This window comes from Strongylocentrotus purpuratus, unplaced genomic scaffold, assembly GCF_000002235.5.
Source record: "Strongylocentrotus purpuratus isolate Spur 01 unplaced genomic scaffold, Spur_5.0 spur5_scaffold_9, whole genome shotgun sequence".
In the NCBI taxonomy this organism is placed as follows: domain Eukaryota; kingdom Metazoa; phylum Echinodermata; class Echinoidea; order Camarodonta; family Strongylocentrotidae; genus Strongylocentrotus; species Strongylocentrotus purpuratus.
The window spans coordinates 27202612-27222011 of NW_022145615.1; the positions used below are offsets into that span (position 1 = coordinate 27202612).

Below are 19400 nucleotides of genomic sequence, written 5' to 3' on the forward strand. Positions count from 1 at the left end.
TCTGACGATCAGTTTCACCCTTCTCAGCTGGACGAGAATCAGACGATCTTTGTTAATTCTTTTTTAGAAGGGGGTTGGAGGCTGTGAGGGTGTTGAAATGTTTTAGCTAACCGACAAAAAATTGAGGCACTTGACATGCTTTATGTCTCTTCTGTGGGATGGGGAGAAAAAAAGTCAATGTTATCTTTTTCAAATATTGTGTGTGTAAGTAAGGATAATGATAATAATAATACCTATACATGATGAATGTGATCATGGTAACCTCATTGTGACATGAAACAGTTCTCCTATCTACGCCTTCTTCTGTGTGGATTCTGAATAAAAATTGCAACGAGGCGTGCTACTGCCTACATCATCAGTCTCATGCAGTCTGCAGAATCCAGATTCATTGTATTGGTCGTGCACTGTCTGTGTTCCATTCATTCATGCTTCTGCAAATATATTTGACATACAATAGCGTCCAAAAGAAAACTAGCAAAATATACTTGCTGCCGCATACAATATGACGTCATTGCAAGCTGATTGGCTAGTTTGAAAGTGACGTCGACCGAGCTACTTTTGCGCTGTAGCAGATCCAGCGAGCGAAAATGAGACTACCGGAGCTACATGCACTATTAGTAAACGGTTGCGCCATTTTCTTTACACAGTGAACGATCTGGTTTATACCAAAGACTTCAGAACATTTCTCATAGTCTGCTATCATAAGGTGTCTTTCTTGATTATATCCGCAGTTTACATCGATTCTGCATTTCGGTAAGTCTTAAAATTTGCTCATCGTTCAAGAAATTAGAAACTAGTAATTAAGAAATCGAGGGAAATTATAAATTTGTAATGGGCGTTTCACCCATTAAGAACTAAGAGATTTCCTGTTTTTATTGTTTATGCATTTGGCCTTTTATCATAATGCATATTCAAGTAGAAAGCGTGTCATTGTTATAACATGCAAAAACAAAATCAGTAGTATACAAGTTATCAGTATACGCCCTGTGCTAAATGTTATTCGCATAAATATCATACCGTCTGTTGAATGCCGGAAGGGTGGTAACTCTTTAAAAAAAATAAAAGAACTACATCCCTCTGGTTCTGAGCCTATGCTATTAGGTTGATGTAATACGACTAATCAATGAATTAAGCACATACTACCATATTTCAATTCGAGAACCAAGAAAAACGCCGGATTTGATATATGATATGTTAAAAAGCTATTACATTGCTCTTAAAATGTGATATAATCCACGATAATTCGAGCCATAGCCTGCTCTGTGCCATGCAGAACTGTAGCAAATCGGCCATTGAATTATGTTGACCCCCCCCCCATGTTCGATTCACAAGCAACAGTGAGTGTTATATTCAAAATTTCAAATTTGAGCACTGTTATAAGACTTTGGACCCATTTCGAAAATCCCCCGATACTTTTACAATGACTATTTGTTGGTATTATCTGTCAGATTTCTATAGCAGACGTTTACACCAACATAACAATAAGCGTCACAAATTTATTAAAAGTAGGGTTCATATAAAAACGGCGCTAAAACTTTAACGGTTGAAAATACGTTCTATTTTTTTTTGCAACTTCTTTACTTGCCAAGTACGATGTTCTGATTGCATTAAATGCATTAAAATAATGTTTGAAATTGATAATTTCTGCTAATGTGAATAGAGATAACAAATTAAGGGAGAAAGAGAAAGAAAGAAAGAAAGGGAAAACAGGGAGAAAGAAAGAAAGGGAAAAGAGGGAGAAAGAAAGAAAGAAGAGAGAGAGAGAGAGATAGGGAAAGAAACAGAGGGAAAGAAGGGGAAAGAAAGAGAAAGAGAGAGAGAGAGAGAGAGAGAGAGAGAGAGCGATAGCTTGAGAGATGCGTAATCATGGCTTCTATAATTAATGTGACAAAATGACAAAATATATTCGTCTATCCTCAAAGAAATGAATAAGTGACTCATATCTTGGCCTTACATATATTGTTCAGACCGATTAAGAAATGTTTAACTAGAATGTACATATATATGCAACGTTCAAGGTACAGGGTTCCATCATAAATGCGTGAATAAATGCTGTCCAGACTTTAAAGTCCAAACAGCATTTATCTCCTTACTGTACCCTGAACTCTATTCAGACATGTCTCTGGAAACTGGCAACTAGACAGACGGAGAAAAACAAATTGATTAGCGTAACGTAAAATGGCGCCAAAAGACCTTGTTATCTACGTCATGGGGAATCCCCGGAATTATTGTGATTTGCAATGCCTATACAATGCCTATATTATAGATCACCTCAAAGCAATCGTTCCAAAGCAGATATTCCTCTTGTGAATATAAAATACCGTGAACAACGACAGCGATGAAATAAGTCCCCGTGCTCATGAAATTTAGCTCAAACTTAACTATTCTCATGTCGATGCCAATGTTATTATACTGATGGAGGTAATACAGTCTTATGATTCAATGATTATGTGTGAGTAGAGGACGAATTGTTAAACACTGAGAACCGTCATCCCCCTTTAAAAAATGGCCATTGATGTCAAATCAGGGCGATGAAAATTTTAAAAAATGTGCGGATTGATTTTGACTACAGATTGAAGTGCATCACATAATATTAGTTTATCAATTAAACAAAATGAACCAATACAGTATCTGCAGTAACTTCCCTGATTATGATAGCCTACTGTATTCGAACTAATGGCGTTAACTTAAGACAGAGCATTTTGGCGTCATCTAGAATGCGGAATTGCCCGTGACCACAGCACATCTGATTCGATGAGCGACACTACAAAAAAGGGCATCGATCATTTTTTTTTAAACAATAAAATATTCTACTCCATGCTCTTTTGTGTTTCATTTCAGTGTTATCTGGAGTATCTATCAATAAAAAAGATCTCCATTGAAAACAGAAACTAACGTCATTTAATACATAGTTGTGGTTTCGCGGGTCATGTTACATTATCAAGTGGCACGCTACATTACCTGCATAATTATAAAATACACACATTTCATGAGTAAGTCCTGGATGCGTTTTACGTTCTCATTCGATTCTTGTGTGATTTCATACCGTCTTTGCTGAGTAATCTTTATACCATCCTTTAAATAGCGCTTGATTTTTTAAACGAAGGATTTTTTTCCTTAACTGTAATTGTACTACTGGTATTGATATTCCCTTTGTGTTTTACGATGGTATTTTTCCATTCAATTAACACACTACATCAACTTTGAGTACTTCCTCATAGATTGCACTGTACAGTGTTGTTCTATGATTATACCAGGGCAACCCTGATTATACACATATTCAGATAAAAATATTCTTGCGAGAGATTTTATATATATATATATATATTTTTTTTTACAGCATCCACTTAATAGGAAGCGATGGCGGGTTTCATAGATGAAAACATTCTAAATGACGGGCTATTGATACAGAAATTAACGGCGTCACCCCAGCACAGCTAAGCGTTTATATGGGGTACAATCATAGGCGCCAGAAGTGGGGGGAGGGGGGGGGGGGGGGGGGGGCAAAACGCATTTTTGCCCCCCCCCAAAAAAAAAAAAAAAAAAAAAAAAACAGTAAACGAGTAAACATGGTTTGTATTTTTAATCCAAAAGAACGTAACAATCATAAAAACCTGAATTAAATCACATGTACAATTCCATTCAAAGAAAAAGGAAAGTTCACAGGAATTAAATTTCATAAACATTGCGCATGCCACCTATACGGTATTTTAAATGGGGATATCTATAATAGCGATACGCGCGTATCGTGGACATATTGTGCGAGAATGGGAAAGCGTGTCCGTTTTTTTGTTATAGGGGTGAGAAGACATGAGCCCCTGAACGCTGGCGTACTGATGGGGGGGGGGGGGAGATGTATTTCTTATTCGAAACCAGTGATTTACAAATGTTGATGTTGTGACATGATTTTCCGGCATTTTTCTCCATTTTTTTCGTAAGTCATACCTTTTTATGCGTTTGTTGGAAAAAAGGAAATTCCCAAATTACAGTCAGGCAAAGTACGCTTATTTGGAAGCCTTTATGTCATGGTCTGCAAAGTGGCTGGGCTCGAACCCCCCCCCCCCTCCTTTTTTAAAGAGTATGTTAAAGAGAAAAAGAAAGAAAGACGGAGAAACAAATAAATGACCTGCCAATGTCACAACTTAAGGTAAAAAAAATGCTCATCTGACCGTAATTAAATGCTTAAAACCCCAGAGCTTATGGGGGCTTCGCCCCCGGACCCCACCAAGGGACCTAAGGCAAGCGCGTAGCCAGGATTTCATTTTAAGGGGGGGCGGTAGTGAGCACGCGAAGCGTGCGCATCACTTACAGAGCGCGCTCCCTAGGGCCGCGGGTGCAGGGAGGGGGGGGGGGGGAGCTTTTCATTGCATTATTAGAGAAAGAAGACGATTCGTTGGACCGTTCTCGACTCTTAATCCTTGTTTGCAACAAGTTCCCCTTCCTCCGCGCATAGGTCTGACGTTTCATTAGATTATTAATACAAGAAGACGATTCAATGTACCATTCTCAAACGACTCTTAATCCTTGTCTGAATTCAGTTTCCCCGAATCTCCCGCGCGAAGCGAAGAAGCTTTGACGTTTCATGAAATATCAGAGAAAGAAGACGATTCGTTGTACCTTTCTCGACTCTTAATCCTTATCTGAATTCAATTCCCCCCTCCCGCGCGAAGCGCGGAAGCTTTGACGTTTCATTAAATTATTAGAGAAAGAAGACAATTCGTTATACCGTTCTCGACTCTTAACCCTTTTTCTTCCTACGTCCGCTTCCTTTCTTCTTTTTATTTCTCTCTTCTTTTTTTTTGGCCGGCGTTTTTTTTTGGGGGACGACCGCCCTCACCGCCCCCCTGTCTACCCGCCTGAGTCCTAAGGCGGGCCCCTGGATGCTCATCTGACCGTAATTAAATACCTAAAACCCCTGAGCTTCCGGGGGCTCTGCCCCTGGACTCAACCAAGGGCCCTAAGGCGGGCCCCTGGATGCTCTTCTGACCGTAGTTAAATATTAAAACCTCTGAGCTTCTGGGGGCTTCCCCCTTGAAACACGCCAATTGCCTTACAGAGGGCCCCTGGATGCTCATCTAACAGTAATTAAATACCTAAAACCCCTGAGCTTCCGGGGGCTCAGCCCCTTGACCCCCTGCCGAGGCTCATGCCCTGCACCCCACGCCAATTTACGCTCTACCTGATCGATGTGACGTGTAAGACGTGGTGGTAATGCAGCTTTTTCGTCTGCCCCCCCCCCTTCCGGACTTTTTTTCTCATTACGTCACTGCCCCTTGAATGTGAGCCCCCTGGAATGTTTGCCCCCCCCCCCCAATCCCAAACTGCTTGTTTGCAACAAGTTCCCCTTCCTCCGCGCATAGGTCTGACGTTTCATTAGATTATTAATACAAGAAGACGATTCAATGTACCATTCTCAAACGACTCTTAATCCTTGTCTGAATTCAGTTTCCCCGAATCTCCCGCGCGAAGCGAAGAAGCTTTGACGTTTCATGAAATATCAGAGAAAGAAGACGATTCGTTGTACCTTTCTCGACTCTTAATCCTTATCTGAATTCAATTCCCCCCTCCCGCGCGAAGCGCGGAAGCTTTGACGTTTCATTAAATTATTAGAGAAAGAAGACAATTCGTTATACCGTTCTCGACTCTTAACCCTTTTTCTTCCTACGTCCGCTTCCTTACTTCTTTTTATTTCTCTCTTCTTTTTTTTTGGCCGGCGTTTTTTTTTGGGGGACGACCGCCCTCACCGCCCCCCTGTCTACCCGCCTGAGTCCTAAGGCGGGCCCCTGGATGCTCATCTGACCGTAATTAAATACCTAAAACCCCTGAGCTTCCGGGGGCTCTGCCCCTGGACTCAACCAAGGGCCCTAAGGCGGGCCCCTGGATGCTCTTCTGACCGTAGTTAAATATTAAAACCTCTGAGCTTCTGGGGGCTTCCCCCTTGAAACACGCCAATTGCCTTACAGAGGGCCCCTGGATGCTCATCTAACAGTACTTAAATACCTAAAACCCCTGAGCTTCCGGGGGCTCAGCCCCTTGACCCCCTGCCGAGGCTCATGCCCTGCACCCCACGCCAATTTACGCTCTACCTGATCGATGTGACGTGTAAGACGTGGTGGTAATGCAGCTTTTTCGTCTGCCCCCCCCCCTTCCGGACTTTTTTTCTCATTACGTCACTGCCCCTTGAATGTGAGCCCCCTGGAATGTTTGCCCCCCCCCCCCCCAATCCCAAACTGCTTCCGGCGCGCCTGGGTTCAATGCTACGCAGGGTGACAACGCTCAAATTGTGAGTTTTCTTCAACTCAATCCTCAGTCGGCGTACGAGAGCTTACTTCATCAATTTGTCAGCAAGCATAGCACAGATAGAACGAGCGCGCTGAAATTGCGGCTTTTTTTCCGGGAGAATGACATGGGTCTTTGTGCTGAAATCATTGAAGAAGGTATATGAAGTCCTATCACTTCTACTTTAAATACAATTTTAGGTTTTTAAGAAAAATTACTACGTTATTCCATTCTACGATTGCTTTACCATTCTCTTAACAAAATTAATTGATAGGTTTGTTACATTGTTCAGATCTTCTACAGTCATATTATGAGACTTTTATCTTTCGATCTCAGTTTTTCGATAATACACAGGCCTTTAAAAGCGTGGATGTATGTCAAATATTCCTCTAGACAGTTATAAACTGGAAGGTAAAGCGAGCATTTAGGACTATACGATACTATACTACTATACTATATCTTAGTATTGATGTTAATAAAGGGAAAACAAATTTTCTGAAATGTTGAAGTTGGGACAGTTTGATAAGGGAATGCATGTTGAGAGGAAAATCTTGGGAGAGACAATTAATAATTGTATAATTCATTTTTATATCTAATTTCTCTAGAGTTAACGAGGATGAATATTGACCCCCCTTACCATGCATGTTGATGCAGCTAGTTAACCTCCTGCCCACTGGATTTTCGTGGTTCTTGGATAACGTCTATTGGAATGAGAAAATTTTGTAGTCACCGAGTTACTGAACTTTGACACGACTGAAACTAAAAAATCCCCACATGTCATTCATCTTCTTTATACTTCCTTGTTTCTTGTCTTCTTGAAAATATCATTATTATGATAATGAAGCAGTACGTGTATGTGCCAATTTAAAAGACTTTAAGCCTATGTCATTATTCTTTTTCTATATGATTAGCAAATAAACATTTCTTCTTAGTTATTTCACATTTCCTGTGTTTAGAAGGAAAGTTGAGATCTCTTTAGGCGATACTTTTAGGTTGCGAGAAAATATCTTGAGAGCACGAAATTATCACACAGTTTATTATTTATGTCATTAGTATTTTGAAGTTCATTTTTAGTTCAGTTCAATTTAAATATTTCATAATATACAAAGATATAATGATATATAATAAAATTTGCCTGAGAAATCCCGATAGAAGGCCAGTGGCCTGCAATAAACACAGCGATTCCCCCTTACAATCATAAATGGAAACAGCAAATATAAAATACAAACAAAGCACAATACGAAACGATAAGCATATTACATTTCAAACATTTAACAAGTTAAAATAAAGAAACAGAAGAAATCTTTTAAAAATATATATTGCTAACGATTGTATAGAAAAATAGAAGTGTGAAGCTAATAGATATTTATGATGGTTTGTTTGAACTTATACTCAAAGGCATTTTTGGATTGTATACTTTTAAAATAAGATTCAAGAGCATTCCATAGTTTAATATATTTATAAAGTATAGAGTTACATTGTGTTAGATTTATACGGCAGTATGGCAAGAAAATATTAGGTTTATTTCATTTGTTAAATAAATGTGTTAACATGCTTTGGCATAATATATTGTCTAAAACTGCAGGTAGTACAACTTTGACGTGTTCGAACATTAACAAGTCTAAATTTTAATTTAATATTATCAAAAGGTTTTAAGGTATTTAATTCCTTTAATTTATTATTAAATTTTAAACAGCGACTTGGTGTGGGCAAGATAGTGGGAATTAGTGCAAAGTCGAAAAGGTACAATAACTGAGATATTGCAAGATACAGGGGTTATATAACATTAATACATTTTTGCAAGGTATAACTGAACGTAACCTACAAATTATACCGATATATATAGTTATTTTTCATGAACATTGTAAACATGTTCTGTCCAATTTAGCCTTTCGTCGATTATGACGCCAAGGAAGTTTATGCTATGAAACTTTTCAATTTCAAACATTTTAATTGATGTTTTGATAATGTCAGGTATTTTGGCTGAACGAAATATCATATATTTTGTTACATTCATATTAATTTGTAACCTATTGGCCTTCACATGTCACAAAATACACGTAAACAAAAATCATCTCGTTTAAAACTGGGGGATGATTGTCAAATACATTGTGCATGCATGTATTTTCGATATTAAGAGTCGATTAATTAATTATACCAATGTTTGTATAATACTGAAATTGGATATTAAAAACTGGTGTAATTCAGTCTGCACTTTTTGTTTGATCCGTTAGATATTCATGGAGTTATGGGTTAAGTTAATATTGAGTCAAGTGAACTCATGATTAAATGGATGAATAATTTATGTTAAGGGAAATCAATCAATGAATTCTAAGTAGTCGAATCATTCGAATCGTTCTCAAATTAATAGTCATATGATGATGATGATGATGATGATGAACAGCATTTGTATGGCGCCATATATCTCTTAAAAAGAACATTCAAAGGCGCGAGCTCCTCCAATAAAATTAGCATTTAAATGTCTGAAGGAAGATGTGAGTTTTGAGTGAAGCTTTGAAGTGGTCCAGGTTGTCAACTTCGCGAATAGATGATGGGAGGGAATTCCACAGGCGAAGAGCAATAGAGGAAAATGCCCGGTCTCCATATCCCTTGAGATGAGTAATGGGCATCTGGAGAGTAAGGCCAGGTTAGCGAAGTCCAGGGCGAAGATGACGCCGCTCGATTAAAGATGACACACATATAACTGTTGCTATGATTTATTAGATTGCTTGAATATTGTCGCTCATGTTTTATAATGGACAGTGCAGTAAGGCATTGGGACAACTCTTGAGTTAACTTCTTGAAAGTAATTTGCAATCATGTTATACCTTGTTGGCAAATTGCTTTTTCAATATTTGTCGACTATAACATAACAGGCCACATAAATCACGTATAAAATCTGAAAAATAGAAATGTAGATTCTAATATCGATACTTCATTATGAGGTGCATAACATGATCTGCGCTAACAAACAAATCCACTGTTCACAAATATTTCAATAAACAAGATCTATACAGGCACAGGCTGATATCACGGTTGTTTATTATTGGATCAAAGTACATTGACTATAATTATATCAATACAATTCTATAAGCAATAACTCCAGATGTCATGCAGAGTCCGAATAGCATATCGGCTAATTTCTAAACAGCTTTGGTGACATTTTCAACACTTTAAGAAAATAATTGTGAGTATGTAATGGGTTTGTTAATAGCTTATTACCCTATAATTTAGGCAGGAGCCATGGCAAACACAACACGTTGTTAGCGTCCAAATTAGCGTTTCATATACACTTTTTTTATTGTCTTCGGGACGTTTTAAGAACGTTATGGCCCGAATTCACAAAGGAGGTTTGTCGACAAACCTCCTTTTGTTTCGACAAACCTCCTTTTGTTTTTTACAAACCAAGGTTTGTAAAAACGCGTCGAAACGCGTCGTATGACGTACATAACCTCCTTTGTGAATTCGGGCCTGTGTGTTTGCTGGATTGTTGCACGGCGAAGCGTGACGTGTGTCTGCTCGATGTCATCATATTTATGTTTGGAAGTATTACGTCAGGTTTGACCGAATTTTTCTTTCTATGCAACCGATTTGCTTGTCGGTTGGAATGCTTAATATTGCCATTAAGACTTAAAGCCCCACTGCACTACTTGTAGCTACTTGCGCCTTCTATATAATAAACAATGCATAATCGGTGACCTTTACGTCCCCCATGATCCTCTTTTCTTATGTTAATTGAGAGGTGATTTGATGAGATAACCACCCGTCCAGTGACCTTCACTATGAACATGTCTGACAAAGAAAGCGGACAAAAGGGTGGTATAATCCCTCCTGTACACTAGTACAGATGGGCTTTAAAGGACACGAGGCCGAGAGCTCTAAAGATCGACGGCGCTGTGGAACCATGACATCATGACTGTATGGTTCTAACATCCATGTGAAATACGTTTCATAGAAATAATAAAATGGTAAAGGTTTTGTACTGTTTATGAACTGATGATGTGAGGGGTAAAGTGCAATATTAATATATTTTGTATTCAAAATGTACTGATAACGCATTATACTAGGAACCTGGAAGCAACTTCTGCACCAAGCATCGTATGGGTGCCATGTAGTGCGCGTACGGGTTCCAAATGTAATGGACAAGGCTACTGAATTCGCCTAGGATTTATATCTCGAAAGCCTTTGCGATCATCTTTCCAGCCAGAGGCGGCGGAGTGACTTCCAAAGTGGAGGGGGGGGGGGACACCAACAAAAAGGGCACTTTCTTGAAAAAAGGGTACCTTTAAAGGGAAATCTCAAAGCGAAAATATACAATTTTTTAGACATTGGTATATACCCTTATATTGTGATTACATTATCAGAGACAGTTTAAATATTTGTTTCTCTTTATACATCATAATGAAATATAGCTTAAGCATCATACTTTGCAGTTGGGTGCGATGGTCTGAAAATTCATTTGCGAGCGAGGAAAATTTTAAAGATTTGTGAGGTGGCAGTGCGAAAAATAACATCTTATAAAGAGGGGGAAAAAACAATCCCTATGGGGTTATACGCACATTCTCATAACGGAAGACTGAATAAACCTTTGATAAGTTACATAATTATAACATCTATAAGTACAAGCGAATGTGGCGAGCGAGCTTTGGGGGAAATTGCTTCTAGTCGCTTGAAATTAGGGGCACGTTTTAATGATGAGAGGAAAAGGGGACACTTATTAGAAAAGAAGCACTTACATGTCACAGTACAAAGGCTAATTATGAGAGGTGAAAATGGGGCACTTCTTACACCTTAAAAAAAGAGGCGCGCATCTGGAATGAAAAGGGATTTTATGAGAATAGGAAATGGGCAATTGTCGACGGGAAAAAGGCACCCATCAGATTTTGATAGGAGCATTTATAAGAAGTGAAAAGGGGCATTTATAAATAAGGGATAGGTTCCTTATCAGAAAAGTAAAAGGGGCACATATCATTGTTAAAAGGGTAATTATCAGAGGTGAAATGGGCACTTATTGCATCTGAAAAGGGGCACTGACCACACATGAAAAGAGGCACTTATGAGGATGAAAAAGAGGCACTAATGATAAAGGGCAATGTGTATTTGTTGAAAGAAAAAGGGCACAGATCAGATTTTAATAGAGGCATTTATCGGAGGTGAAAGGGGGCTTTTATGAGAAGGGGGGGGGGGGAAGTGGCCCTTATTAAAAAGAAAAAGAGGCACATGTTAAAATAAACGGGGCACTTTAATAACAAAGATGAAAAGGGTTAATTATGAGAAGGGGGACGGGCACTTATAAAAAGGAAAAATAGCATTTATTAGAAATAAAAGGGTGGACGTGTCAAAATAAAAGGGGCATGTATAAAAGATGAAAAGAGCACTTATCAGAAGGGGAAGTGGCATTATTCAAGGTAAAATGAGTATCTCTCAGAATTGAATAGGGTCATTTACAAAAGATGAAAAGGGGCACTTACAGGAATGAAAAGGGGCATTTATGAGAATGGAAAGGGGCTCTTTTTTAAATGGGGGCACTTATCATAAGAAAAAGGGGCACTTATTAAAAAGGAAAGGGGGCACATGTGAAAATATAAGGTGCGCTTATCCACAATAAACACGGGTAGTTTTAAAAGGGGAAGGGGCACTTTTTGCAAAGGAAAAGGGGACCTTATAAAAGCAAAAGGGGAACCTCTCAGATTTGAGTAGGGCAATTGTCAGAGGTGAAGGGGGCGCTTATCAAAAGTGAAAGGGGCGTTTTTCATACCTGAAAAAGGGAACTTAATAGAGATTTAAGAAGGCACTTATGAGAATGGAAAGGGGAAGGGGCACTTTTAGAAATAAATATGGCACTTGTCATAGTAAAAGGGGCACTATGATGTAAAAGGGGCACTTCTTACAAAGTTAAAGGGGCACTTAGTATGTAGAAAGGGGCACTTTTTGGGTACTTGAAAAAGTGGTGGGGGCACTTTGCCCCTTCCCCCCCCCCCGAGTGCCACCCCTGTAAGAATTCCCAGCTTACCATACTTTGAGATATAAGTTTTATTTTGTCATACATTAATTGATTTTTTTGTTGTTGTTATGTTTATAAGTCAGTCCAAAATTATGCATTTAGACTTTTAGCGGATTAATGCAGAAATTTACAATATCTTTAGGAATGATAATCTGAAAAAATAAGATCTTTTCCAAAAGTTATGTGGATAGCAGGATCGGAATTATGAAGGCACTTTGAAAACCACAGTGCAATCACAGTGACGTCAGACAAGTGCACTGCAGTGGCAAGACTACTTCTGAATTGTAACTGATTTTGTCACCCCCCCCCCCCCACATCTGACTTAAAGATCCCACTTGAATGCATATGATTATTGGAATCTCAATCAAGAATATTATGAAGGCTTGGATTCATATTCAATGATATTGCAAAGTTCTACACAAATCGAATCGTATACGGATCGTATAGTGTACAGTGGGCTTGTACCATTTGTAGTTCCCCCAAAAGCATTATGGCGAGATATATACAAATGTATATATATATATATAGAGAGAGAGAGAGAGAGAGAGAGAATGAGGGGAGGGGAAGGGAAAGGGGAGAGTGAGGGGCTGGGTCACATCGCCCTTAAGCTACGCTGGTGGCGATCTGGAGGAAGAGTAAACACTCTTGAAATGGTGCATCAAGCTTAGATCGTAGATTTTTGTCAATCACTTCCAATCCGGACTTTATTGAGTGCTTGGTCTTTATGAATTCATTAAAAGCATCCCCCCGATTGTGCAACTGCCGCCCCTAAGAATCAACTAGATTCCAGACCCTACCGAATCTGACAGTGTTTCCTGTGACATCACACCATGAAGATGAATTCGGCAAACCTGAGGGCGGTTGCACAACCACATCCTACAATAGACGATGATTATTATCACCATGCCTTAAGCTCTAGCATTGCTCCAAATTGATTTCACAAAATACCACATTTCAAATCACAGCATAAAATATTATGTTGCTATGTCAGACATATTCTAGCAAATGATTCTCACAGCATTTTAACAATTGTCTGTTCGGGACGAGAAGGGTGTTAACTTTTTTTTTAGTTACTGCTTTTTTGTTGTTCTGAACATAAGAATAAAATTATGTTTGAGTAAAAATGTATTCATTCATGCGTTTATTTAAATCATAACGTTATTCTATTATTACATTTTAAATATGTATTTCTTTTCTTCTAGCGTCAGTACTTCGCAACTTGTGATGGATGACAGTTTGGATGACATTTTGACTGACTTATTTCTGGTGAGATTGTCAAAAAAGATTTCGATTGTGAATGTCACCGCAGTCGACTTCAGCACATACCTGGGATTCACCGCAGCCGAGGGCCAAGCTGCAGCGATGGGGGCCATTAACAGTATGAATCCAAGTAGCTCATACAATACTCTCTTGTCCAAGTTTGTTTTGAGACATGGACGGAAGAGTGAAAGTGCCCAGAATCTAAGAAAGAGATTTCTAAAGAATGGATTGGGGGACTATGCTAATGACATCAAAGCAGGTTTGTAGATTATTATTTAGTATGTTAATTTATAACGGAAACGACCACATAGTGATGATAAAAAAATACTGAGCTAAAAACAAAGTCCATCATGCTTTTTATTCTTCTACGTACCCCTTTACAATTTGTATAATTACACCATATTCAAATCTGACAGTTGCCCCTTTTTCTTCAATACATGCCCCTATTCCGTAATAAGAAGTGCCAATTTTCCATTTTTTATTAGTGTCACATCTGATAATTGCCCTTTTGTATTACTTTGACACGCGTCCCCTTTTTCTTTCTAATTTTAATAAGTGCCCTTTTATCTGTTGATATGTGTCCCTTTTCCTTTTCCTTTCTCATAAATGTCCCCTTTTTATGCCTCCGCCACCGAAGGTGGTGCCGGAGGCATCATGTTTTCGGGTTGTCCGTCCGTCCGTACGTCCGTCCCGTTTGACCGTTATCACAATATCTCAAGAACCATTTAAGATTTAAACTTAAGACTCGGGAATAGTATTTATCACCATAGGAAGACGATCTGATTAGATTTTGGAGTACGTAGGTCAAAGGTCACAGGTCACAGAGGTCAACTTATGAAATTCCTTGTATTGAGTTTGTTAGCGCGATATCTCAAGAACCATTTGAGATTTAAACTTCAAACTTAAGGATAGTATGTATCACCATAGGAAGACGATCTGATTAGATTTTGGAGCACGTATGTCAAAGGTCAAGGGTCACAGAGGTCAACTTATGAAATTCCATACATTGAGATTGTTATCATGATATCTCAAGAACCACTGGAGATTTAAACTTCAAACTTAGTGATAGTGTGTATCACTATAGGAAAACAATCTGATTACATTTTGGAGCACGTAGGTCAAAAGTCAAGGGTCATAGAGGTCAACTTATGAAATTCCATACATTGAGATTGTTATCATGATATATCAAGAACCACTGGAGATGTAAAAACTTCAAACTTAAGGATAGTATGTATCACCATAGGAAGACGATCTGATTAGATTTTGGAGCACGTAGGTCAAAGGTCAAGGGTCACAGAGGTCAACTTATGAAATTCCATACATTGAGATTGTTATCATAATATCTCAAGAACCACTGGAGATTTAAACTTCAAACTTAATGATAGTGTGTATCACCATAGGAAGACAATCTGATTAGATTTTGGAGCACGTAGGTCAAAGGTCAAGGGTCACAGAGGTCAACTTATGAAATTCCATACATTGAGATCGTTATCGCGATATCTCAAGAACCACTGGAGAATTTTCACTTCAAACTTAATGATAGTATGTATCACCATATCATAATATCTCAAGAACCACTGGAGATTTAAACTTCAAACTTAATGATAGTGTGTATCACCATAGGAAGACAATCTGATTAGATTTTGGAGCACGTAGGTCAAAGGTCAAGGGTCACAGAGGTCAACTTATGAAATTCCATACATTGAGATTGTTATCATGATATCTCAAGAACCACTGGAGATTTAAACTCCAAACTTGTTTAAATTGCTCTATGGCGGAGGCATCATTTTCGACTGCGCGCAGTCAAAATTCCATCTAGTTTTACCTCTTATAAGCGTCTCTTGAACATGCACCCTTTTTCGTTCTAATGAGGACCCCTTTTCTTTTTTTATAACAGCCCCTTCCCCTTTTCAAAAATGCCACTTTTTACCTTTGATAATTGCCCATATCAAAATCTTATAGGTTCCCTTTTCCTTCGACAAATGCCCATTTTCCATTATCATTAGTGTCATTGTTAATCTCTGGTGTGTGCCCCAGTCAGGTGCGAAAAGAGCCCCATTTTCACCATTGAAAACTATCCTTTTTACCTTGACATATGCTCCTTTTCTTTTATACTGTAATAAGTGTCTTTCTAATAAGTGCTCCTTATTCCTTTTTCCATAACATGTGCCCCTAATTTAAAGCGCCTAAAAGCAACTTTTTCTTTAATCCCCTCCCCCAAAGCTTGCTCGCTACGCTCCCTCACAATAATAGATTGTGGTTAAAACCCCATCAGGATTGGGTTTTTTCCTCTTGTAAAGATGTAATTTTTCGCACTCCGACCTCACAAATCTTGAAAATTGTAATAATTGACATTTTTAAAACTGTATTGGCATCATATGCAAAGAGGGTGAACACAATTATATTAAATATATACCCTTAGAAAAAAGGAAGGAAAGAGAAAAAGACAGAGAGAGAGAGAGAGAGGGAGAGTGAGAGAGGGAGAGAGAGAGAGAGAGAGGATGAAAGCGGAGTGCGAAAGAAAACAAATTATAGTTCGAGAGATATAGACAGGAGAGAAAGAAAATCAGTATTTTTTTCATAAACCGTAACAAATATTCTTGTTTCATTTTCTCCAGAATTAGAGAAGTTTATAACTCTTGTCCCGTCAGACGCAGAAACCCTCAATGACTCACCTATATCCCTCCCGAGCCCTCCTTGTGGCACACCAGGTAATCATAATTATTCACAATTTTCTATTCCTTTCACAAGCTTTATGAGACAACCAGAACTTTCCACTATCACAAAAAGGCGATTTGTCGCTTTCAGCCGAGCAATGCAGCAGAGAGTACATAGGCGGGGGCCCGGGCCCCCTCCCTAGGCCCCAAAAATTGTTGTTTTTTTTTTTTTAAAGATGATAACGTGATTTTTACCTTTAAAAAAGAAGAGACGACCCGCCTTGTAATAAAAGAAAGTAGGAAAATGTATATTATTTTGTGTTGTTCCAATAGGGGGGGGTGTTGATTAAAACAAATAGAGCTCCATTAGCCCCCCCCCCCCCGTTGAGCAATAACTAAATTAAATAAAAGAGACATGAAGGGAAGAGCAAAAAAAAAAAATTGTCCCGAAATTTGAAAATTGGACCGATTGACATTTCGATCCGTAGGAGGGGGGGGGGGGGGGGTGGTGGGGTAAGGTCACCTTTTTTAGGTCATCCATTAGCATAACCTTTTCCCCCTTTTTTTTAATTAAAAAAAAGAAACACTAAAAAAAATGAGGGGGGGTTGACCCCAACCCCTCCTCCTGCGTACGCGCCTGTGGTGGCAATATGGGCAATGAGGAAACATAATGCGTTATCAGGGAATGTAACAGCTTATTTATCTTATCATCAATAATTTTCTTTTTTTGTACAGATCAAACAGGAAGGGACCTCACAAAATATGTCACAGAGTTGCCAATTAGGGTTTGATTGATCGCAACTACATAATAATAAAAATACATAATTTCTTATTTTTAATCGGAATTTGCTCACTGACTTTTCACTGACCTATTCCTGTCATCTTTCTGCTTCTATTAAAACCAACTTTATATCAGAGTGGACTTTCCCTTTATTCGAACTATCTTCTAAATGTTCTATATATTATTATTTTATGTGAATGGTAGGTGAGGGAGCAGAGGCCGCTGGTGGAACTAAGACTGGTGCAAAGACGAAGACACCGTGTAAGGTTCCAGCTAACAAGCCTGATGAGGGTACTGACGAGAAAATGGAAACATGAACGTTCATACTTTTGTAATTTTTCATTCACTTTTTTTTTACATAGTGTAGATAACTTCATTCATAGTAGGAAACTCTCTTTCACTTTCCCTTCCCAAATCTAACAATTAAGAAACAAAAAGATAATATGATGTCGTGAAATCCAATCACCTTAGCTAATAACAATGCTATTTTACGTAGTCACACGGTTACAGGGAGAAATTTTTCTGCGCGACTTTGTATTTGTTTGAGGCAATAACTATTCATGCTTGTCATCTAGATATTAGTAAATAAATTGTTGGTATTTTTTTCTGTGCATATTCCGTTTTTTCTATTTAAAAAAAATCCATCAAATGTTGTCGGATACTCCGTCCTCTCCTCTCGAAGCCTGGGCCGGTATTCAATTCAATACTTAGCATAATTAAATGGCTAAGTTAAGTAATTTACTTATCTAGTATTAATAAATGCGCGCTGATATAATTGTGCGCAGGTTATAATACTGCGTAAGAAAATCAAGGCCTCCAAATAATTGGCTTAAGTCTGGTAAGGAGTTGACTTAAATATAGGGTAAAATACTTAGCCAAAAGTTTGAATTAAATACCAGAATTGGCTAAGTATTTTATCTAAGCCTAATACTAGATAAAAAGCTTAAATTCTGTACTTAAGTATTGAATTGAATACGGGCCCTGGTGTATATATATGGCATTTGAATGTTTTTAGTTCAACGTTTTCCTTTTTAAAATTATGTCACATTTATTGTTTTCAATCTGATAATGAAGTAGGCCTTTTGAAAAATTAAAATAATTATATAAAAAATAATTTCTCCATTGCTGCTTATAAGCAGCAATGGAGAAATTATTTTCAATCAAAAGTTTTCATGACTCTAGAACAGTACTGTAAGCTTTGGATCTGTAGTGCTTTTGCGTTTTAACCACAATAATGCACAGAACGTGTGTAAAACATCTGTGGATATTTGTGGATCATTAAATGCTATCTCCAAAGTGTCTTTTTATGACCGTGGTCCACACTTTTTGTGTGTGATTAGACGTAGAGAGCAACCTACATTGATGGCTTATTGTCTCCATTGCATGATTACATGGATCACATCTGTATTCATTCTGTCAGGATCTGTACGGCTTTATATACTAAAACCAAATCATGATCGAACATTATTAATTTCAAGGTGATTTGAAATCAATGACTCTAATCACCCCCTCCATTTAATCCATACCTTTTTGGCGTTTTTGTGTTTTTACAAAAACCAATACGAGTATCGACGATTGGACGGGTAAACCTGCTAGCCCAACATCCGCACCAATGAAACGGCCTACTGCAGTAAGCCCCCAGATTCGAAACATTGTTTAACTCGCATGTTTGTTACACGGCATTTCCTGACAATTTTCGACATAGTTTGCAATTAATAAATAGTAAGATTATTAACTAACTTGAAGATATATAATAATGGACAAGCTAATCAAAATGTATTTTTAAAAATGAAATAGATTAAAGTAATGAAGTGTAACAAGCAAAATAGTACAGGCAAAGATTTTCAAACATCCAACATATTTTTTTTTCAGCAGTATTAACAAAACGGAATGCTACAAGGGAATGGGGCTAATGCAGATCCTTGTTGTAATGTTGTGTTGTTGCTATGATCATAGGCTCCAAATTCCGTACATTTGATCGGTTTAGGGTATATGTCTGCCCAAATTGAAAAGCTTTGGAGCCGGAGTACATTCTTTTTGTCATTGCTAAACCAGTCTTTACCCATGTCATTCAGACGTAGTTCATTTATTTATGTGCTTTACAGTGTAAAAAACACAAAAACATGTAGTCATCTGTAGAAATTAAATTTGAGAATTTACATAATTTGCATGGTGTCGTTGCATATTTCTTGTTTAACCTTGTTAAGTACACATTGAAATTTACATTCTTCATCTTCTCCACCTTCTCCTTCTTTCTTCATCATCATCTTCTTCTTCTTTGTCTTCTTTTTCTATTTCTTCTTCTTCTTCTTCTTCTTCTTCTTCATCTTCTTCTTCTTCTTCTTCTTCTTCATCTTCTTCTTCTTCTTCTTCTTCTGTGTGTGTGTGTGTGGGGGGGGGGGGGAGTTATTGGGGATAT

At 38.1% G+C, this 19400-nt stretch overlaps 1 protein-coding gene across 1 annotated transcript; it reads left to right on the forward strand.

Moving 5' to 3' along the window:
- Nucleotides 1-593: 593 nt before the first annotated feature.
- Nucleotides 594-19145, forward strand: LOC115920746. The gene is made up of 4 exons (XM_030977313.1): nucleotides 594-753; nucleotides 13486-13802; nucleotides 16162-16254; nucleotides 17186-19145. The coding sequence occupies exons 2-4, from the start codon at nucleotides 13508-13510 to the stop codon at nucleotides 17296-17298; spliced, it is 501 nt and encodes a 166-aa protein (XP_030833173.1). The 5' UTR covers nucleotides 594-753; nucleotides 13486-13507; the 3' UTR covers nucleotides 17299-19145.
- The last annotated feature ends 255 nt before the right edge of the window (nucleotides 19146-19400 follow it).

Bases quoted from the DNA above. Each gene is read 5' to 3' on its own strand.
- LOC115920746 (XM_030977313.1), top strand. From the start codon at position 13,508: ATGGATGACAGTTTGGATGACATTTTGACTGACTTATTTCTGGTGAGA. The intron at 13,803-16,161 runs GTTTGTAGATTA...CATTTTCTCCAG, and splicing joins TGCTAATGACATCAAAGCAG to AATTAGAGAAGTTTATAACT. The intron at 16,255-17,185 runs GTAATCATAATT...TGTGAATGGTAG, and splicing joins CCCTCCTTGTGGCACACCAG to GTGAGGGAGCAGAGGCCGCT.